This window comes from Panthera pardus, unplaced genomic scaffold (assembly GCF_024362965.1).
Source record: "Panthera pardus isolate Hobbes unplaced genomic scaffold, ASM2436296v1 HiC_scaffold_19, whole genome shotgun sequence".
Taxonomy (NCBI): Eukaryota; Metazoa; Chordata; class Mammalia; order Carnivora; family Felidae; genus Panthera; species Panthera pardus.
In genome coordinates, this window is record NW_026526754.1 from 6,891,517 (window position 1) to 6,910,162 (window position 18,646).

At 38.7% G+C, this 18,646-nt stretch overlaps 2 protein-coding genes across 5 annotated transcripts in view; both read right to left on the minus strand.

Moving 5' to 3' along the window:
* TERB1 (telomere repeat binding bouquet formation protein 1) overlaps positions 1-2,263 on the minus strand; it is a 46,300-nt gene extending 44,037 nt beyond the window's left edge. Inside the window, exons 1-2 of the mRNA XM_053906525.1 lie at positions 1,602-2,263; positions 1,022-1,097 (exon numbers count right to left, since the gene is read on the minus strand). The gene's annotated coding sequence lies outside the window, so the exon portion shown is untranslated. The remainder of the gene's footprint in view (positions 1-1,021; positions 1,098-1,601) is intronic.
* Positions 2,264-2,334: 71 nt separating this feature from the next.
* NAE1 (NEDD8 activating enzyme E1 subunit 1) overlaps positions 2,335-18,646 on the minus strand; it is a 32,218-nt gene continuing 15,906 nt past the window's right edge. For 2 of the 4 annotated variants that reach the window (XM_019455697.2, XM_019455694.2), the window contains exons 8-20: positions 17,633-17,742; positions 16,480-16,542; positions 16,020-16,083; positions 14,686-14,777; positions 12,972-13,031; positions 12,756-12,889; positions 10,930-11,005; positions 10,582-10,621; positions 9,000-9,086; positions 8,404-8,496; positions 5,214-5,328; positions 5,079-5,128; positions 2,335-2,577 (exon numbers count right to left, since the gene is read on the minus strand). In XM_019455697.2, coding sequence (XP_019311242.1) covers positions 2,468-2,577; positions 5,079-5,128; positions 5,214-5,328; positions 8,404-8,496; positions 9,000-9,086; positions 10,582-10,621; positions 10,930-11,005; positions 12,756-12,889; positions 12,972-13,031; positions 14,686-14,777; positions 16,020-16,083; positions 16,480-16,542; positions 17,633-17,742 — 1,094 coding nt within the window. In that variant the 3' untranslated portion in view covers positions 2,335-2,467. The remainder of the gene's footprint in view (positions 2,578-5,078; positions 5,129-5,213; positions 5,329-8,403; positions 8,497-8,999; positions 9,087-10,581; positions 10,622-10,929; positions 11,006-12,755; positions 12,890-12,971; positions 13,032-14,685; positions 14,778-16,019; positions 16,084-16,479; positions 16,543-17,632; positions 17,743-18,646) is intronic. The other 2 variants (XM_019455696.2, XM_019455695.2) reach the window with 2 other exon arrangements.

Sequence of the window (18,646 nt, forward strand, 5' to 3'; positions counted from 1 at the left end):
TCATGGCTCATGAGTTCGAGACCCACATTGAGGCCTGTGCTGACAGCTTGGAGCCTGGAGCCTGCTTCAGATTTTGTGTCTACCTCTCTCGCTCTCTCTCTCTCCCCGTCCCCTGCTCGTGCTCTGTCTGTCTCTCTCTCAAAAAAAAAAAAAAAAAAAAAATTAAAGTTTTCCAAGTACCTAGTAGCATTAATACAAGTCATTTACTTACTAGCTAAGTGCTTAGAAACATCAACAGCAAAGGGCAAGTTATCACTTTCTAGGGATAATTATAAAACTATATTTTAAATTATGAAATATAGACTATTCCCCAAAACAAAAGCATCTGTTCAATAAAACAGACAGTGTTTTCAGTAATTTAGTGAAGATGCAAATTGTGAGAAGCAAGATTGCAAAATTATCTGCTGTATTCTCACAAGGGGAAAAAAAGGATTTTTCCAGGTAACAGAAGAAACTATTCCATTTACAGGTTTAACTCAAGGTACTCCCCAAAACAGTGCTGTTAAATTCAAATTTAAGCAAGAAAACTATCTGAACGTTACTCTTTTACTTGGCATAGAAAATGTTAACATGAAAAGCTTTTTTGAAATTTAAGTACTACCCCAAAATATCAGAACGATAAATGAAATCTTTCTCTGTAAGGCTGGCAGGCTGAAAATCCCACCACTAAATGCCGTCACTAAGTTCTTGACAGTGGATGCCCAGCTTGGACTCACGCACAGTAGAAATTTTCCTGAAACTAGGGGAGACAAGGGGGAAAGGGCCAATAGGCAAAAAAAATTGCTGTTACAGTTTAGCTTGAGAAATAAGAGGTGCAGAAAACAAGCTGAGTGAGGGTACGAGGAGCTCACTCTGCGTTCACATTCCCAGACTCAGTAGACTGGAGCAGCCTTTATGCATTAAAACTCATCACCTCTTCCCAGTTTGCACAGGAAGGCGATGCCGGATCTTTCCAAGTAGGGAAGGCTACCCCCACCCTCTTTTCCCAGTTTGCACTCATTAACACCAAGGCCTGGCTCACCTAAAGAGCTGGGAGAACTCCTTTCGAAGAGCAGTGGTCTTCCCCAGGTTCGTGTTAGACCAGGACTCTGCAACTCCTGCCAGGGACCGGGTACCGGTTAAGGGCGTGAGTCCCGCCCCGCCACCGGCGACTCCTGAGCAGCGGGCGCGCCGCTCAAGTGCTGTGGCCCACGCGGTCGGGCCCAAGGTCTGAGAAAGGGCCTCACCAGTGGTTCCCACCCCTCCGATACACCAGAATCATCTGGCGAGAGGCCTCTGGATCCTCAAGTACAATCAGGGTCGGAAACTGCCGGGCTCCAGAGGCCTGACCAAATGGTACGTGGCAATTCTCTTTTTCCCATGAGCTGCGGTGGGGGCTGCGGCCGGGGTCGGCCGCTTCCTGAGGAAGGCCCCTTCCGGCCAGTTCAATCCCCTCAACGGGTTAGGAAGGGAATAGGGAGGCATCCCTCATCCCAGCCGCTGTGAGGGCCGACCGGGGCCTACTGGCTGCAGTCTACCTTCCACAGGAGACCACTGACAGATTCCGGGGCGGGGGCAGGGCAGGGCCCGAACGCGCAGGGAGTGGAGGCCTTGACCTTTACCGTCAAGCCGCGGCGTGCCGTTTCTGTGCTTCCTCCCTCGAAGCCCGCCTACAAACAAGACGCTCCACTCCGTTTCCCGCTCAGCAGGCCAGGCATACTTCCGCTGGGCGGAACTGGGACTTCCGGCCGCTCTCGCCCGCCCACACGCGGTGTCTCCCCACAGACAGACGCACCCCGAAGTCCCCAGGGCGGGTCGTGGGTAGCAAGAGTACGAATGCAGTGTCCACGAGTGGTGGAAAGTCACAACGTGGAGGGGAAATCTTCTGAGCTCATCGCTCCGGGTTTTTAGGGCTTTTCTTTGCTCAGAGGGGCTTTCACCACAAGGAGTTAGGAGAGCCGGCTCCAGGTCCATGAGACCAGGTCAGAGACTGTGGCAGCAGGGCACAGCATGGGTTAAGGGGCCCTCCGAGCCCCAAGCCTGGCCCTCAGTCCTCTCTCCCAATCTTCTTGTCTTTGTTTTCTGATAAAACTATACATCTGAAATATCTGCCTTTTCTTGTAGTCATGGTTGGAAGATGTCCTTTGCTAAAATCTACACATGGGATAAATTCATTATTTAATTAAGACTGTAAGAAAAAATACACTTAAAGCTGTTTCTAATGAAACACAAGAGATTTTTATAAGTAACTAATTAGCAAGCCAGAAATAATGAACTCAATTAGAAATGGGTAACTTTTATTCTCCCAGAAATTGACTGCTTCCTTTCCCCTCCCCCACAGAGAACAAGACAACATTATTACAAATGAGAACAATGTTTATTAAGGAAACAATTTAACACTTCTCCCTTAGCAGAATTTTACAGACTAGAGCACAACCTGAAGGCCATTACGGTTTAAATCACTGACACACGACATAGGGTGCTTATTCTACAACTGGAAAGTTGCTGAAGTTTGTGACATGCCACTATAGATATAAGTATTATTAAAAATTACAAACTGTTTGGTGATTATTTTGATAACCTCCTGAGCAGCAGCTCCTGCAAGGAAAAAGGAGAAGAGCAAATCTTTGAAAAAGGTAAATTTCAAGTTATATAAAAATATTCAATTATGTAAAGAAAACCTTTCTGTTCCAAAAAGAAAGTTGTTTAAAAATAAGCCAAAACAGGAGCGCCTGGGTGGCTCAGTCGGTTAAGCGTCCGACTTCGGCTCAGGTCATGATCTCGCGGTCTGTGAGTTCAAGCCCCGCATCGGGCTCTGTGCTGAAAACTCAGAGCCTGGAGCCTGTTTCAGATTCTGTGTCTCCCTCTCTCTCTGACCCTCCCCCGTTCATGCTCTGTCTCTCTCTGTCTCAAAAATAAATAAACGTTAAAAAAAAAAAAATGTTAAAAAAAATTTTTTTTAAATAAGCCAAAACAAAGCTTACTGAGTCACATCAAAATCAAGGACTACAATTTTTTATAACTATGTTATTAAAGGAAATAAAAATCTGTCCTATACATTCACACGTTGGGCTATTATGCCACAGATTAAAAGAATGAATTATTTTTAATTGTGGTGGCAAGATATACTACGTAAAAAAGTCAAAACAGTAGTATGGTTGATTGTACTTTTTAAAAAAATACATATAGACAGAAAAGATTCTCAAAGACCACCCAGACCACCCTTCTGTTGCATTTGAATTTTACCTTGTGCATATTTTACTTTTATAATAAAACAGGGGTAAAGGTATATTTGTTCTAAATACATCTATAATTTGGAAACGATCCACATTAAATACTGCCAGGTTGCCATATTATACTCAGTAATAGACTTATACAGTAGTGAGTTTTGAGCAATTACTCAAAGAAAACAATAGAAAAAACAAAAAACTACCAACAGAAAAATTCTTCATCTTTTATAATATTCACGTTCATTGATTCAATAAAATATGAGACTCTATTACATACCAGATCCTCTTCTAGGCGCTAGGAATAAAGAACAAAAGACAAAAACCCTTGCCTTCGTGGATCTTACTTTTAACTAGTAAGGGAAAGATAATTTGCAAATTAGTAAAATGTATAGAAATGTATAGAAATGACCCTAAGGACTAAGGAGAAAAAGCAAGGAAGGGGGATACATATGAGTGGAAGAACAGGGACTCAGTTTTAAATTGAGGAGTCAGGAATGGCCTCATGCAACGAAAGTAACATTTAAACAAAGACCTGAAAGAAGTGAGGGAATACAATGGTGTTGTGCAGAATACAAAACACACATGTTAGGGACTGAATGTCCTCAAAATTCATGTTAAATCTGTAATACCCAATGTGATAATATTTGGAGGTGAAGAGGATACTGAGGTCTTTGGGAAGTAAACAGGATTAGATGAGGTCATGGGCTGGGGTCCTCACAAAGGGTTTAGTGCCCATATAAGAAGAGACCCCCAAGAGCTGTGTCCCATCTGTCCTCTCCCCTCCCTGCACAAAGAGGTTATGGCACACAGCAAGATGATAGCCGCCTACAAGCCCTGGACAGGCTTCCTAGAAAACAACCGTGCTGGCCCTGACCTTGGACTTCCAGCTTCCAAAGTTTTTTGTTTTTTGTTTTAAAGTTTATTTATTTATTTTGAGAGAGAGACAGAGAGAGCAAGTGGAGGAGGGGCAGGGAGAGAGGAAGAGAAAGAACCCCCAGCAGGCTCCTTGCTGTCAGCACAGAGCCTGATGCAGGGCTTGAACCCACAAACTGTAAGATCATGACCGGAGCCAAAACTAAGAGTCAGACACTTAACTGACTGAGCCACCCAGGCACTCTTCAACTTCCAAAGTTTTTATGAAAGAGTGGTAATTTTCATTTAAAAAGTATTTATTTGAGAGAGAGAGAGAGAGAGAGAGAGAGAGAGAGAGAGAGAAAGTGGGGAAGGGGCAGGGAAAGAGAGAATCCCAAGCCGACTCCACTCTGTCAGCACAGAGCCCGATGCAGGGCTCGAACCCATGAATCGTGAGATCATGACCTGAGCCAAAACCAAGAGTTGGATGCGTAACCAACTGAACCACCCAGGTGCCCCAGAGATGGTAATTTTCAGTTGGGCCTTGAAGAACAGGAAGATTTTAGACGTGCCAGAAATAAGGAGATTTAAGGCAAATGGCCCTGAAAGTTAAGGATTGAAGGAACAGGAAATCAAAGGCATGTCTGGGGGAAAAGGAAGTCACTTGAAAAAACCAAGGGCAGAAAGGCTGAGTGGAATCAGAACACAGTGTATTTTTAATGTTAAATAAGGGACTCTGGACTTGTTTTCTGAAGACCATTGTAGTGTGTATGTGTTTACTGGCAGGGCAGAAGGTTAATTGAGAGACATGATCAGAGCTATGCTTTAGAAAAATTAATGACTCTTCACTTTAAGATGGACAGCGGTGGGAGAGATGCAAAGCAGAAAGACCAGTGAAATAAACTAAACAGAACATCCTGCTTCACTGACTTCCCTAGTTAAAATAGCTATAAAAACAAAAGTTCATAATTGTACTGTGTAACCACAGATGCCAGTCTTCTCATCTGTGGAACTCACCTCCTAAGAACGCAGCAATGGTGTGTGGCTCAGCAGCTCCATATCGGCAACTACAGAAAAGGATGGAGACGTGAACTTAGATTAGCCTTATGACAGGACAGGTATTATCTCTCATATGCCTTAAAAAATACTCACAATTCATGGACATAATCATCTTTCACCATTACAGATAATCCATACTCCTGAAGGAAGCCAGTGAGACAAGACTTCAGCTTTCCTATATCTTCTTCAACCTGGTAGTTAGATACCCCTACAAATACATAATGTAAATCAATTTTCATTAAAGTAAATACGCAATTCAAAACCAATGGCTCTTTTTAAAATCCAGTTTTAGGTGTTCTAATCAATATAGTAAGGTATGAAACTGAAGAACAAAAATAACAGAAAGCATGAGACCAATATTTACTATCACAAAGCTGTAACAATCAAAGAAACCATCTAAAACCTATTAAAAATTCAAGTTAGGCAAATCTGCTTTGTTTACTGCTCTATATCCAGTATCTAGAAGAGTATCCAGCACATAGTTGGTGTCCAAGAATTATCTGATGGAAGAATTGAATGAATAAGTATGTCTTATTTACACACTTTATAAAAAATTAGGGTGTTGGGGCGCCTGGGTGGCGCAGTCGGTTAAGCGTCCGACTTCAGCCAGGTCACGATCTCGCGGTCCGTGAGTTCGAGCCCCGCGTTAGGCTCTGGGCTGATGGCTCGGAGCCTGGAGCCTGCTTCCGATTCTGTGTCTCCCTCTCTCTCTGCCCCTCCCCCGTTCATGCTCTGTCTCTCTCTGTCCCAAAAATAAAAAAAAAAAAAAAAAAAAAAAAAAAAAAAGTTGAAAAAAAAATAAAAAATTAGGGTGTTTAAAAAATATTATGGTGTTTATTATCCATTTCCAGGAAATTAAATGACACTGAAGACATATAGCTATAAGTAACATTTATTGAATTAATAAATGCTGGACAGTGTTCTAAGTACCATTTGTATTAATTGGTTTAATCCTTACAACACTCCTATGAAATAGGTACTATCATTATCCCTGTTTATAGGTGAGAAAACTGAGGCACAGACAGATTAAGTTATTTGCCTGAGTTACTTAGCTCGTAAGTAGCAAAACTGGGATATGACCCCAGGCAGTTCTTAATGATTCAACTGTAATGTTTCCAAACATTATTATTTCCAAGCTATTATTATTTCTTCTGGAAGGAAAAATATAATTGCTGTAATATTCAAGTGTTTTTAAAATATCAATATTTTTGGGGGTGCCTGGATGACTTAGTCAGTTGAACGTTTAACTTCGGCTCAGGTCATGATCTCATGGCTCATGGGTTCAAGCCCTGAGTTAGGCTCTGTGCTGGCAGCTAAGAGCCTGGAGCCTGCTTTGGATTCTGTCTCCGTCTCTCTCTGCCCCTCCCCTGCTCACACTCTACTTCTCTCTCAAAAATAAACATTAAAAAAAATTTTAAATATCAGTATTTTTTGGCTCCTCTAGTTTAAAAACTATCACTACTCTTCCTCATGATAACACCAACCCTTTACTAAATACTTACAAGGTGCCACATAGTATTAAGTGATTTTCATACATTACCTATATAACCTTTACAAACTGGTAAATACTATTATCACTATTCCATAAATGAGAGAACTGAGATTTGAAGGGAAATAGTGATTCACCCAAGGTCAAGAGACAGTAAGTGACAGAGCTTGGAAGCCTGTGCTCTATGTGGTAGCTAGTCTCCCAAGATGGCTCCCCAATGAACGCTCCTTTGTGCCCTCATGTAGTCCCATCCCACTGTTAATCTAAACTGGCCCTGTGAAGCCAACAGAACATGATGTAAGTGATGCCGTGTTCTAAGGCTTCTGAGGCTAACTCCTAAAATACCTTGTACTTTCCACCTGGATCTTTTGGAATGTTAACTTTGGGGAAGCAAGCCACCATGTAAACAGTCTACCCTAGGAACACTATGCTAAAAGGAAGCCCCAGTTAGCCATGGAAAGATACCTGACTAGCCCCCAAGCAGTTCCAACTATCCCAACTAAAGTGCCAGTCAATGAGTGAAAATGTCATCTTGGATGTCCAGCTCAGTGAAACCTTCAGAATGACTCCAGCCCCAGGCATCATGCAACTCCATGAGTTCCCCTCTCCCCAGTGAGAACTGCCTAACTGAGCCCAGCCAATCCACAAAATCACAAGATAATAATTTACTGTTTTAACTATGTTTGGGGATGATTTGTTATGCAATAAACCAAAAATACAAGCTAATCAAACAATACACATAAAGTAATACATATTTGGTGTTTATTCCTTTTCTTTCTTTTGGTAAGCTGGCTCATTAAGACTGTAACTCAGACATTTGGGGCAACAGATTTTATGATATTCCTAGAATGTGCTGCTGTGCAGTAAACTGGTACAATTAAAATTTTCATCTTTTTGTTTGTTTTTAATTTTTATTTATTTTGAGAGAAAGCCTGTGAGCAAGAGCAGAGAAGGGGCAGAGAGAGGGAGAGAGAGAATCTCAAGCAGGCCCTGTGCTGTTAACTCAGGGCCCAACATGGGGCTCGATCTCAAGAACCTTGAGATCATGACCTGAGCCAAAATCAAGAGTCTAATGTTCAACTGATTGAGCCACCCAGGTGCCCTTATCATCTTTTTTCTTTGAAGTTTATTTATTTATTTACAGAGAGAGTGTATGTGGAGGAGGGACCGCGGGGGGGGGGGGGGGGGGGGGGCGGGCGGGGGGGTTGGGTGGGAGGGTGGAGGGAGTGGCAAAGAGAGGGAGAAAGAGAGAACCCCAAGCAGGCTCTGCACTGTCAGCACGGAGCCTGATGTGGGGCTCAAACCCACAAACCGTGAGATCATGACCTAAGCCAAAGTCAGTTGCTTAACTGACTGAGCCACCCAGGCGCCCCTAAAATTATCATCTTAATAAAAATATTCTGGGCAACTGACGATCTTTGTGTTTATACCAATTCTCCAATTACTACATTTACAGACAAAATTCAAGTCATTAGCATACTTTTTATGGCTTTCTCATTCCACTAAATTAAACTCATTCTGAGTCTTAGAAGTAAACTATGGAAACTGACAGAAAAAAATAGTTTTATTCTATATGCATTCAACCAACATTCCCTTGTAATAGTTTAGAATCAAACACCATCTGCAAATACTTAAAACACAAATGGTATTTCCTCACTGAGATGAACTAGGTGTAAATTGTTTACGATGTAGAATTCAAGCACCACTACTGTAAACACCCAAGAAACTTCAAGAATTAATTTAAGTATTTATTCAAGACTTTATTGTAGATGATAATGCGACTGCTATTCTTACCTGGATATCTACCATGTTGTTTATGAAATCTATCAATAGCCCGTAACATTAAGTATAATACTATCTCATTATCAGGATTGTCCATGCTAGAAACTGAAAGGAAAAAGAAAATTTCAGTATAGTGTGAATAATTCATTACATAAAAACAATGCAGAACTGCATTTACTATATGCTCAAGTTTCAGGATACAAGGCAATTCTATTACAAAATTTAAATATTTTGTGACAATAAAATAGAAAATGATAAATAACAGTAAAACAAAGGCAGATATGTTAAAATGAAACCCAATGGTCTTATGGACGATCAATTATAGTCACATAATCTATTAATGTAGTAACGTTCTGACTTTAGCTCATCTTCGTATCACATGACTTATTCAGTAACCTAAACATGATTTTATGTACATATTAAGTTTCATAATTTGCAATTATAACTACTTAGAAGTAGGACTACTTCTTGGTTTATAGAATAAAATTTAGAGTATAATATTTATATTATCCTGTATATTATCACCATATACTATTATATACAAAATATTTGTATCTCTAAAATTAATTAAAATTAATAACCTAGCATCAAAAGGTTATTACACTTACTTATTTCATCCTTGTTAATTGTATCCAAGCCATATTCTTCAGCTAAGGATCGACATCTTACCACTCGAAGAAATGCAGAATTGGTGCCTGAACACAGGGAAGACATTATGGAAGTAAACAGGTGAGACATTTGAATATTCCAAATCACAAGTCACTTTAAGAACAGGAAATTTTGTGCATACTCTTTACAGACATGGAAATGTGAAGAAATGTCTCTTCAGTTCTAATGGTTAGCAGACAAAGTCATCTGAAATTCACATCCTTGGCACTACAACCAGCTCAGCACTGAGTAAGAAGGTGATGGCACCTCTCTGAGCTTGTTTTCATTTGTAAAACAGGGATAATATTACCTATGAAAGTTGTTCTGTGGATCAAATGTGCAAGTGTATGAAGTGCATACTTAGCACAATGCCTGATAGGACTCAGTGAACAGTAGTGTTTACCATATTATGGATAAGTAGTCATAAAGGAGAGCATTATATATGTTGTGTTCTTGGCATATGTAAGACTTTCTAAAACAACAACTTTGTATTAGGGAAATTTTCAAACATACCCCTAAGTAGAGAAAACAGAATAAACTCTCAAATACCCAACACCCAGCTTCTAATCTGGGATCATATAATCTAGTAGAACAAACACAAATGCAAAAACAAGATGCAAGATTGGTGGTAGCAGAAAACATTAAAACTTGGCCTAAACAAGCACTATGGTAGAGCCACTAAAGGGAGAACATGGATAAATGTATTTTAAGGATGGAGACATACAGAATATAGATTTTTGCAGAAGCTTATGGCAATAGCTACAGGGAAAAATCCTCAGCATGTAGAACAAATTTTATTATTCTTAAACAAATTCTTAAATAAAAGAAAATGCTTTGGGTCTCCTGAGGAGTTATCAAGAAGACCCCAGGAGCCGACCTACTCTGAAACTAGATGACAAAATTCTTAATTCCATCACAGTCATTTAACACAGATCAAAGTAAGTATTTACCAATACTATCAATGTACATGTGACTCAAGACTTCACATCCAAAGTCTTCAGATAAAACTTTTCCAAATTATTTAATAGTAGTAAGCTGAAAATAATTCTGTATCAATGACAATTTTCAATTAATTGACCTTCATGTCTTTTTAGCACTGCCATACATAGATATACTCTATCTCTGACCCAGTTTTTTTTTTTTTTTTTTTTTTAAGTTTATTTATTTTGAGAGAGGGAGAGTGTGCACAAGTTGGGGAGGGGCAGAGAGAGAAGAGGAGAGAGAATCCCAAACAGGCTCCGTGCTGTCAGCACAGAGCCCAACACAGGGCTAGGTCTCATGAACCACGGTATCATGACCTGAGCCAAGATCAAGAGTTGGATGTTTAACCAACTGAGCCACCCAGACACACCTGACCCAGTCTTAAAATACCTTCTCTATTTATTACAAGAGAAAAAAAAAAAAAGCAGCTTACTCAGTAATTATTATCTATACCACTGAGACCATGGAAAATTTTAAATTTTAAACATTTAAAATTTCTGCAAACATTTTGTGGCACATTTTTATCAAGCAAAATGAGGAAATTAATTCAAGGGGACTTACAGAGTAATTTTAATTCTTTCTCTGAAATGGACTCTGGTGCCTGTAAAGAGATAAATGCAGGTTTCACTCCAGTGTAAAAAAGAAGATGAAGAGAGGTGCAGCACAAACCCAATCACTGTGAGATGGGGAGGCTTTCCCCAAGCTCTGGAAGAGGACTATAAAAACACCTTGTTTGCTTAGTGAAGGTCTTTCTCATTAGGCAGGTAAGTGAGTGATCCCTCTAAAGAAGCCCAGAACCAGTACCACACCCTCTATCTCTAAACTTTTTTAGCTCCCAACTTACACGATCAAGCTAAATGGAGCTGTACCATCCATCACAGACACAGTGCACTCAGTTCAGCAGCTTACCTGGCCGATAGACTGCAACAATTTGGCAACATGATTACCCACAGCAGCAGCATCTTTCTTTGCTTTTTCACGGTAACTGGAAAAGAACAATAAAAGGCTATTTTTAACAAATTTTAAAATTAGCAAAATTAAAATTTTTTTAATGTTTATTTATTTTTGAGAGAGAGACAGAGCACGAGTGGAGGAAGGGCAGAGAGAGAGGGAGACACAAAATGTGAAGCAGGCTCCAGGCTCTGAGCTGTCAGCACAGAGCCTGATGTGGGGCTGAAACTCACAAACCGTGAGATCATGACCTGAGCTGAAGTCAGAAGCTTAACCGACTGAGCCACCCAGACGCCCTTAAAATTAGCAAAATTTAAATATCACCATGAAGTAAACAAAATCTCTTTCCTTTTCATGAAAAAATACTGGTCTGGTAACATACAGAATGTGAAAATGCCATGGAAACCCTACCAGCAAGAGCTGTTAGTGGCTGGAAATCTTCCCAGTGTTGGTGATGGACTCTTGCAATCTACTAATAACTGGGCTCCCTCTGTAATTAATAGCAACTTAAAAACTACCCTCCTAGAGGGATCCATGATCCATGCTTCTGAGAGGGCCTGACAAAATACATTACTGAAGAACATGACTTATCTCCTTAAAGTCCAAGGAAAGTTAAATACTTCAAAATTGTCCATCTACAAATTCATGTAAAAACTTTAAGTCTATTTATATTTTCACCCTCTTGTAGATGATCAGATGGTACTATCTCCAGTGTGAAGTCATAGTTCTGTCTATCTTCAGTTGTCTTTTCCCAAGTTTTAAGTAGTTCAACTTTTAGGCTAAGACAACAAAGATGTAGCAGACGTGAAGAGTGTAAGATGTCTAGAGAACAGAGATCTTCTGTGTGACATCATTTGGTTCTTGAGGAGCCCAAGTCAGCAGCCCTGGATTCATGAGCAACGTGCTAAACTACATAAGGGTAATATACAGTGAGACCCATACTTATGACAGTCTATCTAGGTTCAGGCTAGTGATACCTAGAGAGCTGGTGTCTATCTAGTCACAAACTCTTTAAATTATGAAACATTATGATTAAAAATTAATCAAACTAAAGACTTTAAAGTTTTAAGTTACAGATAAAAGATCCTATAGCACCATGGTTAAAAGTATGGAGCTGAGTTGCATGGGTTCAAATCCTGGTTCTGCCATTTACCAGCTATCTGGCTCTGAATAAATTACCTCTTCTATGTTTCAGTTTCCACATCTATAAAACTGGGACAGTAATAGTACCTCTCTCATGGGGTTGTTGTAAATATTACATTAGTTAATACACAGAACAGTTCATTGCAGAGTGAAGTGCTCAAATATTAGGTTTTTGTCACGAAATATGAAAGAAAAAGTCTGCCCCCTAGAGAGTATATATGGGAACCATCTGTACTTTCTGCTCAGTTTTGCTAAAAACCTAAAACTATTCTTTTTTTTTCCTTTTTTTTTAACGTTTATTTTGGGGAGACGGGGAGACAGAGAGACAGAGTGGGGGAGGGGCAGAGAGACAGGGAGACAAGAGAATCCGAAGCAGGCTCCAGGCTCCAAACCATCAGCAAAGAGCCCGATGTGAGGCTCGAACTGAAGCCGGATGCTCAACCGACTGAGCCACCTAGGTGCCCCAACCTAAAACTATTCTAAAAATAGAATCTATTTTTAAAAATCTGCCCCTAAGTTTTTAAGCTTATTTTCAGACAAATTACAACAGACTTTCATTTGATTTCTGATAGAGTGGTAAAATATATTCATCTGTACTATAAACAGATTTTCTGTTACATAGTTTGAAAACAGTGACTTACACATTTTGCAGCTTTATATATTTGCTTGAATCTGCGATCATATCAGGAATTGTGCCTCGAACAGGTAAATTTCCTTGACCCTCTTTGGCCACAAATTCCTTTAAGGCGCGAGCTAAAATCCAAAATGATGGAGTCTAAAAGAAAAAAAATTAGCATTAAGCAGTATCTGAATTTGACTCAAAGGTTAAGACAGCACTATTTACTTTATGTTGTTACCTGTTTGGTGATATTTATGCAGCGATCATCATTAAATATATCTTCAATACTGCTTGGGATCTAACAAAGGAACATGATACATTTACTAAGAACATGTCCATCTGTATTTTCACTATTTCCCCAAACAAGTTCTTAGAATTTCCACATAGTAATCAAATACAAACTTCTGATGTGCTTATTAGACTTTTATTAAGAATCAGTACCAGACGGGAGATTTGATGAGGAAAAAGAACGGAAGAAAGTCCCCCTCTGCCCACTGGTGTCAGCATTAAAGACTGACCATTCTCTTCCATCATGATTAGAGTACAAAAGGAGCCAAAATAAACCTGTTTATTATAGTTACATTTGAAGATATAACAAAGATTTCAGACATCACTACCAAGCTAGGTTTGTAGTGATGTCCTTCATGTGTTTCCATCTTGTCAAAAATTTGAAACCCTTACACTCTAAGTTAGTTATTATTAGAAGAGACAACAACTCTGACAAAAACTACATAGTAAATTAAGTACTCGTAATGCTGGCAAGATCATCATACATTAATGAAAACTACCGAAATTGTAGGCTTGGACTCTTACAGCTGTGTGGAAAAAAGAAATCTCTTACCAAAACCCTCCTAACTGGTCTGCTTCTGTTCTCCTTACAAGAGCCGGAATTATTTTTCAGAAACATAAATCAGGTCACTCCACTCCCCACTTAAAACACTTTGATGCCCCCACCTAATCCTAGAACTCCTCATCCTTTTGTTCTACTCGAATTTTGTTAATAGCACCTGGTGCATTATCTGTTTGCTTAGTTCACTGTCCCCCAACTATAAGAACCTTGTTCTTTTTTTTAACTGGAGTAAATTTTACATTCAGTGAAATGAATTTTAAATGTACAGTTTGATGCATGTCTTTTTAATCACCTCAATTAAGACACAGAACATTTTCATCACCCTAGAAAATTGATTGACAAAGCACATATTTTTAATTACTCAGCAACACGATCTCATTGTCTCCAAAAAGTTTGTAATGACAGCTAAGTGCTTTCCTAATATGAAAGGCAGCATTTTTTGCCGTTTTAAATTATAAGAAAATTCTATCTTAAAGTAACAGCTGTGTTATTCCAAATTTTCCAAGAACCTCACTGGCAAGACTTTAACAACAAAACAAAGGGCATATAAACCGAGTTATCTTACAAATAATGTTTTACAGTGTCATTAAGAACATCTTCCATTATATCCAAACAACTACTATCAAAAGCAAATGCAGGATAAGATTTAACTTTTGAGCAACCTATTTCGTACCAGCAAAATATCACCCTCGTTATAAAATTCCTACACCCAAACTGTTACTATTCACAAATCATGTACTTCAAATAATTTATATGAATCATTGTATCACTACTCTATGATGAAGCACTGATACCCATTTTAACAAGGATGATATAAAATCTTATTAAAGAAGATTCAATCGATATGATAGATATTAATTTCTAATTATGAAACAGTTGTCTATGAAACAACTATTTCATATGAGGACTTCAGAAAACACCTTTCTTGTATGAATGGCTCAGCAAAACTTTTTTTTTTTAAAGTAGGCTTCACGCCCAGTGCGGAACCCAACATGGAGCCCAAACTCACGACCCTGAGATCGAGACCTGAACTGAGATCAAGAGTCTGACGATCAACCAAATGAGCCACCCAGGCACCCCTCCTCAGCAACACATTTAATACCTGAGTTGTATTTAGTGCTGTGTTCACATTTTTAATAGCTTCTTCAAAATTCTCTTCATCTTCCGGAGTCCCATTTTCATTCTTTAGAATTCCTAGAAAAATAGAAATTGGCTAGCAAAATAGCCCTTTTCTTCTCACCCCTTTTCTCTACCTAACATTATGGAAATAACTTCATCAGATCTTTCTTTTGAGAGAGGAGTGCGCTAGGGGAAGGGGCAGAGGGAGAGGCAATCTTTTTTGTTGTTGTTTTTTAATGTTTTTAATTTGCATCCAAGTTAGTTAGCATATAGTGCAATAATGATTTCAGCAGTAGATTCCTTAATGCCCCTTACCCATTTAGCTCATCCCCCCTCCCACAACCCCTCCAATAACCCTGTTTGTTCTCCATATTTAAGAGTCTCTTATGTTTTGTCCCCCTCCCTGTTTTTATATTATTTATGCTTCCCTTCCCCTATGTTCATCTGTTTTGTATCTTAAAGTCTTCATATGAGTTAAGTCATATGATATTTGTCTTTCTCTAATTTTGCTTGGCATAATACTCTCTAGTTCCATCCAGGTAGTTGCAAATGGCAAGATTTCATTCTTTTCGATTGCTCAGTAACACTCCATTGTATTATATACCCCACCTTTATTCATTCATCTGTCGATGGACATTTGGACTTTTTCCATACTTTGGCTATTGTGGATAGTGCTGCTACAAATGTTGCAGTGCATGTGCCCCTTCGAAACAGCACACCTGTATCCCTTGGATAAATACTAGTAGTGCAATTGCTGGGTCGTAGGGTAGTTCTATTTTTAAACAGGGAGAGGCAATCTTAAGCAGGCTCCACGCCCAGCACAGAGCCCAGCTGGGGGCTCTATCCCAGACCCGGGGATCGTGACCTGAACCAAAATCAAGAGTCGGATGCTCAGCAGACTGAGCTACCCAGGCACTCCAAACCTTATCAGATCTTAAAAGAAGGATTGGATATTGAAACTTAAGAACAAACAGGCTTATTGTTACTCAAATTATTTTTAGTAATATTAGTAGCTAACCTTTATTTTTTACTCTGTATCAGACATGGTTAAATGTACTTCAGATTTTACTGTATGAATGAATCCTCACAACAACTCTATGAGCAGCCCCCAATTCCTCCTCTACTGATGAGGAAACTATCATTAGTCATTTTAAAAACTATACAAGGAGTGGCTCCAAACCTCCTCTGAGGAAAAATAAAATAAAAACTCATGATGCCATCAGTCTGACAAAGCTGCTGACAGAAATCCAATAAACAACTTCAATCAATTTGTTTTTCAAACTTTATACAACATTCAGTTATATCCCATCATATTACCTTGTCTAATCAAATCTCTGAAGTCTTCTTTTTCCTTATACGTTTTAGGTATTCGTCCATTTGTCTAAATTGGTTAAAAATTTTAAATTCTAGTTATAAAAAACCAAAACATGGAAATTGAGAGTCCAAACTTCTCCCCATTCTCCCATCCACATGAGATTTCATCAGCAAATACATACCTCAGTGAAATCAGAGGCTGACTTGAAAGAAAACAAAAACTGCGAGCCATTTTTCTACATTCCCCACTGCCAGTTTCAGAATGACATTTATTGATATTTGATTTCGCTAGTAAAAGTATCAGTATCAAAAGAGGAACTGCCAGATTTAAACAGAAAAGCACCCACCTGCCCAATTACCACATAAGGAAAAAAGTTAATCTCCTACTCTCCTTCACTGAAATCCTTTATAATAAATTGAAAATACAGTCACATATGGAATTTGTTTTTAAAAAAAGACATACTTCACTATACCACTGTGCTAAATATTTAGCTACGATCACAATCCATGGAGTATGGCTGTGGTCCTAAAAATGAAAGAAATATCGAAGAAAATGTCAGTATTAGTTAACATTAATTAATTTACAGTTATTCTTCATTAAACCATCTCATTTTCAACAAATCCAATAATATATATGATCATCTTCCAGTATATGTAGTATAATGAATGAAGGAAAATGAATTGGGTTAATGAAATTGCTTTATAAGCTTTTTTATAAGCAGTGTCCAATTTAATCCTGAACTGGCAGGCTTGTACAATGATTAAGTTTTTCTAAGTTTATTTATTTTTGAGAAAGACAGAGTGTGAGTCGGAGAGAGGCAGAGAGAAAGGGAGACACAGAATCCAAAGCAGGCTCCGGGTTCCAGGCTGACAGCACAGACCCTGACACTGGGCTCTAACTCACAAACCGTGAGATCATGACCTGAAGCGAAGTTAGATGCTTAACAGATTGAGCCACCCAGGCGCCCCAGGTTTGTACTATGTGGGTCCCCATTTTCCCATCAAGAAAACAGTCTCAGCGACTGCCACCCAAAAAGAAAACTCAAATCTCTTGATTTCAGAAACCAATCCTAGACTGAGAAAACTGTCTCTTGTGATGAAACAAATAACCAAATACCCACATTTTAATTAATACATGGGTAGGAAAAAACACATACTCCTTTAATTATATAGTCTGTTATAAATATCATTATTTCTATAATGAAATATGAGTTGCCTTGGTAACTCTTCAAACATTAAAAGTAAGTTTCAAAAGCAATCAATTTCAACAAACACCCACTTCAAATTCATACTATTTTAAAAAGTACATCTAATTGTTTAGAAACGGGCCATGAAGAGGTCTGCTGGGATATGTTAATGTCTAATTTCTTGACCTGGGTGTTGATTACACAGATATAGTCAGCTAATGAACTTCTCTTCAATAAAAAAGCTTTTTAAATTTTGGTCAAAAACAAATTTATTTCAAAACAATTAAGTACAATGTTGTTACTACATAATCTGGATGACATGAATATGGATGTTTATAGTATTTTCTCACTTTGGTGTAATTCAAAAACCTTGGGTTAAAAAAAAACTTTTAATCTATCTATAAATTGAAGGTTATATATACTACCAACCTTTTTTTCCATATGATCCAAATCATATGACTGAAAATGTTCTCTCAGTTCAGGAAATGGTTTATCCAGTCGTAGATCCTCTAATGCATTATCTGGATGAGATTCTATTACTGTGAAACAAATAATCCCAAAAGATAAACTTCTTTAGTGATACTTCTAGAATATACTACATTATAGAAATTTAAGAAATCTAGTTTCTAAATGGGCATAGGGCCTACAGGTTTTTTTCTGTTCATTTTTTTTTTTTAACCAAGAAACTGATTTTATTTATTTATTTTTATTTTATTTTATTTTTAATCTTTATTTATTTTTGAGAGAGAGAGAGACAGAGTGCAAGCGGAGGAGGAACAGAGAGAGGGAGACACAGAATCCGAAGCAGGCTGCACAGAGCCCGATGCGGGGCTCGAACCCACAAACTGTGAGATCATGACCTGAGCTGAAGTCAGATGCCCAACCGACTGAGACACCCAGGCGCCCCATGATTTTATTTATTTTTTTAAGTTCCACACCCAACGTGGGGCTCATATTCACAACCCCGAGATCAAGAGTTGCATGCTCCACCAACTGAGCCAGCCAGGTGAGATAAATTTACATACAGATATATATTCATATTTTACTAAATGCACAAATCATAAGTTGACTATAGTTTTAATAAAAGTAAAATAGAACTGAATTATCTTGCCATTATAATTGAAAAAGATCAAAATTGATAAAATGTGTGTTCAGATAGCATTTAACAATCCACCCTTCCCTTCCTGTGGCCTTCAATAGACATCATCACCATCTTCCTAGACCTCTTCTCTAGAAAGCTGATGGTTATCCTTGACTTTTTTTTTTAAGACTTTAGTTTTAAGTAACTTCCACACCCAAAGTGGGGCTCAAACTTACAACCCCAAGATCAAGAGTCGCATGCTCTTCTGACTGAGCCAGCCAGGTGCCTCTATCCTTGACTTCTTTCTTCCTTGGCCCAACATCAGTCACACCACATGTCCTGGTATCACTTCATACACAGTT